The sequence below is a fragment of the Pteropus vampyrus genome, unplaced genomic scaffold (genome assembly GCF_000151845.1).
Source record: "Pteropus vampyrus isolate Shadow unplaced genomic scaffold, Pvam_2.0 Scaffold336, whole genome shotgun sequence".
Classification (NCBI taxonomy): domain Eukaryota; kingdom Metazoa; phylum Chordata; class Mammalia; order Chiroptera; family Pteropodidae; genus Pteropus; species Pteropus vampyrus.
The window spans coordinates 957,262-967,612 of NW_011889117.1; the positions used below are offsets into that span (position 1 = coordinate 957,262).

At 43.7% G+C, this 10,351-nt stretch overlaps 1 protein-coding gene across 1 annotated transcript in view; it reads left to right on the forward strand.

Annotated features, from left to right (window-relative positions):
- ZNF341 (zinc finger protein 341) overlaps positions 1-10,351 on the forward strand; it is a 44,217-nt gene that overhangs the window by 24,662 nt on the left and 9,204 nt on the right. Inside the window, exons 10-14 of the mRNA XM_023522232.1 lie at positions 935-974; positions 3,357-3,554; positions 5,129-5,261; positions 8,145-8,256; positions 8,516-8,586. Of these exons, the coding sequence (XP_023378000.1) occupies positions 935-974; positions 3,357-3,554; positions 5,129-5,261; positions 8,145-8,256; positions 8,516-8,586 (554 nt within the window). The remainder of the gene's footprint in view (positions 1-934; positions 975-3,356; positions 3,555-5,128; positions 5,262-8,144; positions 8,257-8,515; positions 8,587-10,351) is intronic.

Consider the following 10,351-nt stretch of genomic DNA (forward strand, 5'->3'; position numbering starts at 1 on the left):
TATATGCATATATATATTGTATAGTACTACTACAGTAGGGCAGGGAAGGTGTCCCAGGAGCAATGAAATCCGAACCAGATTTTAAAGGATGAGTAGGAGTTTGCCAGATATAGGGTAGAGTGCATTCCTACTAAGAGGACCATCAAGTGTAGGGTATAAAAAAAATAACAAGTGGTTTAGAATGACTATTGTGTAGAGTAGCAGTGGATGGGAATATTTAGATGGGGCCTAGGAGAGAAAGTGGGGTCAGAGCATGAGGGCTTGTAGAAATCACAACAGCTTTGAGAAGTCGGCACGGGGACTGGGACTCTTGAAATGAGGTATAGGGCAACTGGCCCTGGGGAAGATTGAGAAATGGGGCCAGAGAGGCAGGAAAGCCAGGCAAGGCTTTGACCAGGCAAGGGGTGGAGATTCTGGGTAAAGATGAATAATATCCATTTGTTCTCAGGGGGCATTTTGTTTTGCTTTTGCCCTTACAATCTGTGGCTTACCTGTGAGTTCTTGTGACTGTGTGGCTCTCTGAAGTGAGATGCCAAATTGAAGGAAAAGAGCACCTATGTGCCAAGTTCTGACTTAGGGACATTGATCCCTGCAATCCTAGGAGGTCGGTTATATTAGTTCAGGCTGCTATAACAAAATACCGTAGACAAGAAGGAGAGGGCACTGATCTCATCATCATGAGTACTCTACCCTCATGATGTCATCTAACCCTAATCACCTCCAAATACCATTACATTGAGGGTCAGGGCTCCAAATATGAATTTTGGAGGGACATAGTTCATTCTATAGGAGTGGTAGTCTCTCCATTTTGAAGATGAGACTCACCTAAGAGAAGTGACCTGCCTAACAAAGTAACAATGTCAACACAGAGCTGAGATTCAAACTGTAGTCCAGGACCTTGGAAGCTTCAGAGCTCTTGTCTTGGAGTTTGCAGGCTGAGGGTTGAGCCCAATGCTGATGGTCTCATGCCTGCAGTCAGTTACTTCTCTTGCCATGTTTTCTTGCCAAAGTTAGAGTGCCAATGACCCTAAAGCTATTGGAACTCCTGGCTCAAAAGTAAGGTACAGAGAGGTAGGTCACTATCTGGATGGCCTGAGGGTAGAATGGTGTTGTGAATAACAATAATGGCTCTGGAATCACGTACCTGTGCTCAAATAGCAGCTGGACACAAACCCAATGGATGACCTTGGCAAAGTATTCAACCACTCTGAGCCTCAGTCTTCTCAGCTATGAAATGAGAGTACGATAGTGCCTACGCTATTGGATTATTTATTAAGATAAAGTTAGACGAGTATGAGTCACTTAGACATGATGCCTGGAACATCATGGTGCTCAATAAATACCATTGCTGCAATTTTTATTATTCATATAATTTAGACATAAGTTTGAAATAGAGATAGCCAAAATAACAATGGCTTAAACAAGATGAGAGTTTATTTCTCTCTCACGATAACATTTGAGCAGGTGTTATGGTTTCATCCCATTTTCAGGGGTCCCGGCCTCATTGGTCTGGCTTCTCTGTTCCTTTTGGGCTACATATTCTTGGCCTGCCTATGGGGCCTGCCCAAACACTTCTGCCACTGTATATATGCTATATATATAGTTTTTCCTTTTAAAAAATAAGATTTATTATTTTTTTCCTAATTACAAAATTCATGTTTAATACCAAGAAAAGGATCTTTTGAAAACCCACACAGGAGTGACTCCATAGTGTAGTAGTTAGCACATCTGCTTTACATGCAGAAGGTCTTGGGTTCGCGCCCCAAGTGGAGCCACGGACCATACCCCGGGTGTGCCAGACCCTGGGTTCACGCTGTAAGTGCGTGAGAGGAGATGCCCCACCTTCAGAGATCCAGTTCTTAAGGGGAAATGGCAACATCCATAGGGGTGGAAGTGTGTTGGGGGAATTAAAGAGGGGAAAATAAACACAAAAAAAAACAAAACCGTGACACCCAAGATAACCCTCATTAACTTCTTGGTACAGGCCCTTTGGTATATATCTGTAATTAGCATGTTTATAGATAAGATATAAATATCACAGGCTATATTTGAGTCAGATCACCCCAAACACAATCATCGAATTTGGTGAAAATTTATCATACCATCAGCCTGTTGGGCAATTTCTCCCATACTGAGACTTAATAGGATCTCTTTGTACACTTGGTGTTATCACTTAAAACTTTTTCACATAAAACTATAATATGGATATCTTTGCCTTACAGCACAAATAGGCCTGCCTCCTCCTTTTAAACAGCTACTTAGTATTCATTGTAATTTATTTAACCCATCCTTATTGTGGGATAGTCGGGTTATTTCCATTTCGTCATTATTACAAATAATGCTGCAGGGAAGAACTTTAGACATTCATCTTTGCTTATTTGTAAATAAGTTCCTGGTAGCTATTTTGCAGGTCAAAGAGCAAAAGGGAGTTTAAAAAAGATTAATAACGTACTTCAAAAAACATTATATGCCTACAATGCAATATTTAAAAACTGCAAAAACGCATAGAGTGAAAAGGAATTCCCCGTCCACCCTGACCTACTTCCCCATCGCAGTCGCTTTCAGGAAGTATTCTTTTAAAACTTATTTTGACGAAATTTCAGACTTTCAGAGAAGTTATTAAGAATAGTACAAAGGATGGTTCAATCAAGATGGCAGAATAGAATTATTCAAAAAAATTCAAGATAAAATTCAACATACTTCTAGGACATATTTTTTCCTTTAATTATTTAGGATGCTCTTTTCTGAATCCCTTCCAGGTTTTTCAGTGTCTTTCTTAAAATATAAACTGTAAAAACTAGAAAAGTCATTCTCAAAATGCTCAAGAGATGTTAAACATATCTTAACTCAAGCTAATATGTCATCATCTTACAATGTGGAATTTTTATTTACGGATTATTTTTGTCATAAGGAACAAGTTTCACCTGGTTTGACTATAGCTGTCAATATTTTACTTATAATCTGTACAGTTTAATTATACATCTCATAATTGTAATTCTAAGATAAGTATTATTAACCACAAGGAATCTTTTCTGAAGGATATAAATTTAATAATTTGTATAAACTTTAATAAAACATTCAATTACAAAAAGAATAGAACAGTACAAAGAATTCTCACAGATATCTTTCACCCATATTTCTCAAATGTTAACTTTTTACCACATTTGCTTTATCCTATTCTGAGCCATTTAAGAATAATTTTAAAGAATGATGCTTCTTTATTTGTTCTCTTTTGTGTATATTTTCTAAAAACAAGAATAACCTCTTACATAAGCAGGGAGAGAAGACAGCAGCTTGGACTAGGATAGAGGCAGTGGCAAGAAGAGGAGACTGATTTGAGAATGAATTAAACATAGGATTTTGCCTCCTTTCGCCCTGGGGGCTGGTCCCTGGGCCTGCTGGGAGAGTCCAGCCCCCATACACTGTTCTCTTATCACTTCTGCTTCTTCCCATTTAGATGTGTCAAATGTGTCAACAAATACTCTACCCCCGAGGCCCTGGAGCACCACTTACAGACCGCCACTCACAACTTCCCCTGCCCACACTGTCAAAAGGTGGGTACTCCTGCAACAATAAGAGGCGAGAGGTGGTGGAATGAAGACCTCACTGTCTCTTCCCCTCCTGGCTCTGTATGTGCAGACAAAGCTTGGGATTGTTTTCACAGACGACACCGTCTTTGAAGAGTAAGAGCTTTGCCTGGCCTCTCTTACCCATCGGACACCACAGGTGGCCATCCTGTGCCACTACTGGGCCAGGCCAGGCTGGGCTAACATGGGGTGAGGCCTCTCCTAGGCCCAGGCCCAGCATTGCAACAGCAGCCTCCAGCTTCCAGCTCGTTATTGTTGGTTCTTCTTTTCAGAAAATCTGGAAACCCTCATTAAAGCCTGTCCCTTAATATGATCAAATATCTAGACTATGTTCCAATTTCCAATTGTCCCCAAAACAACCTAATTTTTGTAAAGTTTGTTTTTTAGATCAGGTCTATATATTATGATTGGTTGATATGACCAAAGTGACAAAAGTTTCATTTAATCTATAGGTTTCCCCCACTATTGTTCCTTTTTTTCTTTCTTTCAATTTATTTGTTGAAGAAACTGGGCCATCAGTCCTATGGAGTTACCTAAAGTTTGCATTTTGCTGATTGCATACCCCTGGTGTGTTTAACTTGTGTCTTTGTTCTACTCATTTTCTTACACCCTTACATGGCAGATTTTCGAAGATAGCTCTGGTATCACTTCGGCCTCATTGTAGATGTTTCTAATTATATAGTCTAATTTTGAGCTTTGAAACTTGTGGTCCATGTAAAAGGTATCATGAATTGAGCAAGAACCATGTGCCACTTGCTGTTCTGAGCGTTTTACCTCAGTTGACTCATTTAACCCTAAGAAGTAGGCATATTGTTACTATCCCATTTTAAAAATGAGGAAACTAAGACACAGAACAGTCACCCAGCTAGGAAATGGTGGAGCTAATAAGTAGTAGGGCAGTTGGGTCTGTCCCTTGATCACTTCTCTATACTAAATGAATGAAAAAATGAATGAATGCCCATCCTATAATGGGAAGAAGGCAATTTGGCTTCTGTGTTTTTGACTTTTTATTATGTTTTCATTCATTTCTTTAGTTACTTGTTCATTTTTCCTTTCATTCTTTTACTTGTTAGTCATTCGACCCAGGCCCTGTGCTGAGGAATGAAAGCTGTCCTCTTGGAGATCCCCTGTAAGCAAAGGGCTGTAACTTAGAGTGTTCAGTGCTGACTTTAAAAGTGTGGGTGGATATTCAAGGGCAGAATTTGTTTTGCCTGGTGTGGCATTGTGGAGTTAGGGAGGGCTTCACAGAAGCAATAATACCTGAGTTGGGTATTGAAGGATGAGTAAGAGTTTGTCGGGCTAAAAGAGAAAGACCCTCTGGGTAGGAAAAACAGCCTAGGCAGAAGCTCAAAGCAGACATGGGTGAGTAGTGGGAGCCATGATGTTCTAAGGGCTGTGCCTGACATTATGGGCCTTGAATCCTGGTGAACAGAAAAGAAGGTGTTTCCATAAGGAAGGGCTGAAAATGAGGGATCCTTTGAGATCAAAAGGCAGTGAGGGCTGGTGAGTCAGACTTGAAGCTGACTCCTTTCTTCTACCAGGTGTTCCCTTGCGAACGTTACCTGCGGCGTCACCTGCCCACACATGGCAGCGGGGGCAGGTTCAGGTGCCAGGTGTGCAAGAAATTCTTCCGGCGGGAGCACTACCTCAAACTGCATGCTCACATCCACTCAGGTGGGTACCCTGCTTCCTGTCAGCTCCTGCCTTCCTCACCTCCCCATCCTCAACCCCCTCTTTGTTCTTCTCATCCCTCTCTTGCTTTCCTCCCCACCCTCTCCCTCCCCGCTTTCCCTCCCCATCTCCTTCTTGGCCCCTTACCCACCTGCTCTCTCAAGTGAACAAGGGGTTCCCACCAACGCTAAAGCAGAGATGAGCCCCTAGAGGCTGGTGGGAGTTCTCTTGGCTAAGAGTCAGCCCCTTCAGACTATTCTGAGTCCCTGGGGGTGCGGGTGCTGTTCTCACCTCAAAATTACCACCCAAACAAAACCCCTTCTCCTTGGTTCCCCAGTTGAGACATGTTTTTGTTTTCATCTTTAAAATGTTTTTATTAGTTAAAACATTCTGGTTTTCTTTTTCATTGAAAAGGATTAAAAGATTGAGAATACCTGAAGAGAAAATCTTGGACAATATAAAAGGATACATAATGAAAATAAACCCATCTCACCTCAAATGGACTATCCAAATGTTTCTCAATTTTTTTTAACCATGATCTGTGGTAAAAAATACATTTTATATTGCAACTCAGGAAACACTTGTATACACATACACTATATTGAAACAGAAGTTTAACAAAGCAATATTTTCTATCCTATTCTGTTCAATTTTAGTTGTTAAAATAACCACTAACAGGTTGTGACTTGCGGTTTGCAGTTTGAAAAATACTCCTACTCCCCTCCCCAAAAGCAACAGCTGTAAGTCTGCATAATCCTGGTTTTATTTTACATCTATACACAATACTTGCTTACTTTTATAATGAACACATACTATAAATTTAATAATGAACACATACTATAAATTTTTAAATGAACACATACTATAAATTCTACTATGTACCCTTTTTTTCAATATACCTTGAAGGTGTTCCTTAAATGCACCTTATTTTTCTCATCTGCACAGTATTCCTCTGCATTAACAATCTTTTATTTAGCCAGTTTCCTATGGATGGACCCTTAAATTATTTTTCAGCTGTTAATTTGCACACACAATGCTGTGTGGGTCCCTTGGCAAGCTTTTGGTAGTATATCGGTAGTGTATATTCCTAGCAGTGGAAGTGCTGAGTTAAAACATTTATGCAGTACTGAGTTTCAGTTTGGGATGCTGAAAAAATTCTTGAGATGGATGGTGGTGGTGGTTGCACAACCATGTGAATATACTTAATGCCACTGAACTATACACTTAAAGATAGTTAAAATGGTAAACTTCGTTATGTATATTTTACTAAAAAAAAAGTATATGCATTAGTAATTTTGATAAATATTACAATCTGTCTTTTCAAATGGTTATTGTTATTCAGAAATAATACATGCTTATTGTAAAAATGAAAGCAGTATAGAAGTACATAAAGTCAAATGTTAAATTCCTCCTTCAAATCCTAATTGCTACTGAGAGTTTGGTGTGTTCCCTCCCCAACCGTTCTCCCTGTATATTCTGTGTATATACAAAAACATACGGCTTGATCTTTTTTTGGAGTGTGGGAATTGTATTTTTTTCTAACAAAAATGGGACTGTATTAAGCTATTCTACAGCTTTCTTTTTCCCTTAGCAGTATGTTCAGGAGATCTTTCCAGATCAAGAAACACAAACTAACCTTAATCTTTTTAATGACCGCAGAGCATTCTATTGTAAGGACCACAATTTCCTTAATCACTGGGTAGGGGTTGTTGGTGTTTTTCAAAGGTACTTTATTTACTCAAGAGGGAGAATAGAGAGGAAATAATAGCAGGAAATCAAAATAGCCCAGTGATATTCCTTTTCCGAAGGGCAGGTTGTGACCTCTGGCCTCTGTCAGGAGAGAGCTGACCTCTCAATGGTTCTGCCACTGGATAATCTGGGGCAACTCAGGTGGACTCTGGATCGTACAGCTGGGCTAGAATCTTAGCTCCTTCAACCATTAGTCGTAGATCATGAACCTCAGTTTTCTCATCTATAAAACAGAATAATGATAGTACTTACCTCATGGTTTGTTGTAAGGATCCAACTCAGTAAGGTGTAATTCCCCCCTCTCCTGTGGTGGACTCCATTTCAGTGAATGCCGTGATCACCCACCCTTGTCACTTGGCCCACCATAGTTTCATCCTTGACCTTTTGCTTCCTCTCATACCCCACAACACATGCATTGGCAAGGGCTGCCAGTCCTGCTTTCTAAATATAGCCCATACTTGACTCCTTCCCATTTCCGTACCAGCCTCCTTCTTGCCTCTACCCTCACCCTCCCTTAGCCTATTCTCTACACGCAACCAGAGGGAGCCTGTGACACTTTTCAGTCAGACCCTGACCCTCCTCTGCTCAGCCCCTCTGGTAGCTTCTTATCTGGCTCAGAATAAAAGCCAAACTCCTTCCTCAGCCTTCCAGGCCCTCTTTTTGGCCAGGCAGCCTCGCTGCCCTCATCTTCCGTCTCATTCTCCATCCCCCCACTCCATTCCAGCCACACTGGCCTCCGCATTGTCCCTTAGACACACCACGTGCCAGGCAGCCTCGCTGCCCTCATCTTCTGTCTCATTCTCCATCCCCCCACTCCATTCCAGCCACACTGGCCTCCGCATTGTCCCTTAGACACACCACGTGCCCTCACCTATCCTTCTGTCGGGGACCCTCACTCCTAGATTTCCACATGGCTTGCTCCCTCAGGTGTCACCTCATATGTTGCCCATCAGAGAGGCCTTTCCTGACCATCTTATCGAAAATGGCCCCCTCTTCTTGGCAAAACAAAGCCATGAGGAATGGGAGAGGCTTTCTCCCAGGCCACCTCCCTAGAAGAGCTGCTTCCCTTTAGTGGGGGACCTCAGCGCCCCGTGTTCAGACTCCCTCTCATAGGATCCTCATCCCTGTCTCCTGCAGGTGAGAAGCCCTACAAATGCTCAGTGTGTGAGTCCGCATTCAATCGCAAGGACAAACTGAAGAGACACATGTTGATCCATGAGCCATTCAAGAAATACAAATGTCCCTTCTCGTGAGTAGAGACTGGCATGGAGGGGGTGCAGGTTTACCCAGTGGCAGGATAGAAAGATGTCAGGTCTGAGGTCTGAAGGCCCTCTCGACTTTTATCCTGTCCTGGGCCCTGCCTGCTGGCTTCACTCTCCATCCTACTTCTTTGCTGAGCCATTAGGGTGGACAAGGGGGTCGTCATGCCCAGGACTAGCAGAGGGGCCAGCAGGAGGGTCCTGAACTTGGTGAGCACCCCCTGATCAGCGGCTGGCTTTGGGTTTTAGGACGCACACAGGCTGCAGTAAGGAGTTCAACCGGCCGGATAAGCTGAAGGCTCATATTCTCTCCCACTCTGGTAAGTGGTTTGTGGACCTGTCAGGAGAGTCTGGTTCAGCTTAAGCCTCCTGGGGCAGGCTCTCCAGACACATCCCATGAGGCGTATTGTCCCTGTCTGGTACATTCCAGCCAACAGATTTTTGCTCATGTGAGCCATGAGCCAGGCCTGTATTAGGGTCCACGGGGTACAGAGAGGTGAGTCAGACACAGCCCGCCACTGAGGGGCAAGCCAACCTGAGAGGCGATGACTATAAATCAGAGAGATGCTTGGTGTAATAGAGGTATGGGTCAGGTGCAGCAGGAGATCAGATAAGGGGGTCCAAGATAAGGCCAGGAAGGTTCCTGGGTCCCCTCAGCAGAGCAGGGCAGCTGGGATGTGGAGCAGCAGTCTCCACACCATTCTTCAGTTCCTGGGGGCTCCATGGAGCTTCCCCAAAGCAGCTTGGCTGGCTTTCCACAAACCATTTGGTCTAGAACAAGGTTTCTGTACCTCAGCACTATTGATCTTTTGGGCCAGATAATTCATTGTCTTTGGGGCTGCCATGTGTACTGTAGGATATTGAGTAGCATCCCTGACCTCTACCCACTAGATGTCAGTGGCATCTTCCTAACATTTATGACAACCAGAAATGTCTCCAGGGGATAAGCCAAAAGTCCCTTGGGGAGTAAAATCGCCCTTGGTTAAGAACCACTGGTTTACAGAAAGGATTTAGTGGCTAAAGGAAGTTTGAAAACTGGGAAAGTAGATCAAGGACTTGGAGACAAGGACTAGGTTTGAGTCTTGGCACTGCTACTTTCTTGCTGGGTGGCCTCAGGCAAGTCACTGCCCCTCTCTGAGCCAGGGAGGCTGAGGGAGGCTGTGGCCCAGGCTGAGTATGGGCTGGAGTTGACTTCATGTATATGTGGAGGCACCAGCGATTCATTTATTGAGTGACTACTGAGGGCCTACCACGTGTCAGGCACTGGGAGTGCCAACAGGGAATCAGACTGGCAGAACCCCACCCTGCCTTCCTGAAGAAGCTTACCATTTAGTGGAAACTGAAAATGAACAGCGAACAAGTAAGTATGCAGTGGCAAAGTATGCTGAGTGCAAAGACAGAAATAAACAGGGTGATGGGGCAGAGAATGAAGGGGGACAGGTATCAGAGAGGGCCTCCCAGAGTAGGTGACATGAAACCGTGCTCTGAAAAGAGCTAGGAAATGGCTTCCAGGGTGAAGGAGTAGCGGGTGCAAAGCCTTGAGGCAGGGAAGAAATCAGGTTGGTGTGGGTGGGGAGATGTTTGAGACAAGGAAAGGCAGGAGGGAGGCCTGGAGCTCAGAGAACAATGCAGGGGGAGGGAGGAGATGGGGCTGAGAGGTGAAGGGGGTGGTCAGACTACAAGGGGCTTTGTGGAAAACTTGGGGAATTGTTGGAGAATTTGAAGCAGGGAATATCATGTTCCTTTGTGTGTCTTACAAAGACATCACTAGCTTCCCTATAGAGAATGGTCTGAGGAGGCAGAGGTGAGGCAGGCAGACCACAGAGGAAAGAGATTATGGTGACCTGGCAAAGTTAGCCAAGGTTTAGGGGCTGAGCATATTGTTCCAGGCAGAGGGAAGCAGCACGTACAAAGACCCAGAGGTAGGAGCCAGCTTGCACATTTGAGGAGAATGAGTGTGGCTGGCTCAGAGTGGCTGGGAGGAGGTGGGAGATAAGACTGGAAGTAGCAGGGCCCCGAACACGTGGATGCTTGTAGGCAAGCCAAGAGACTGGGTTTTTATCTCAAGGGCAGGGGCACTGTTGC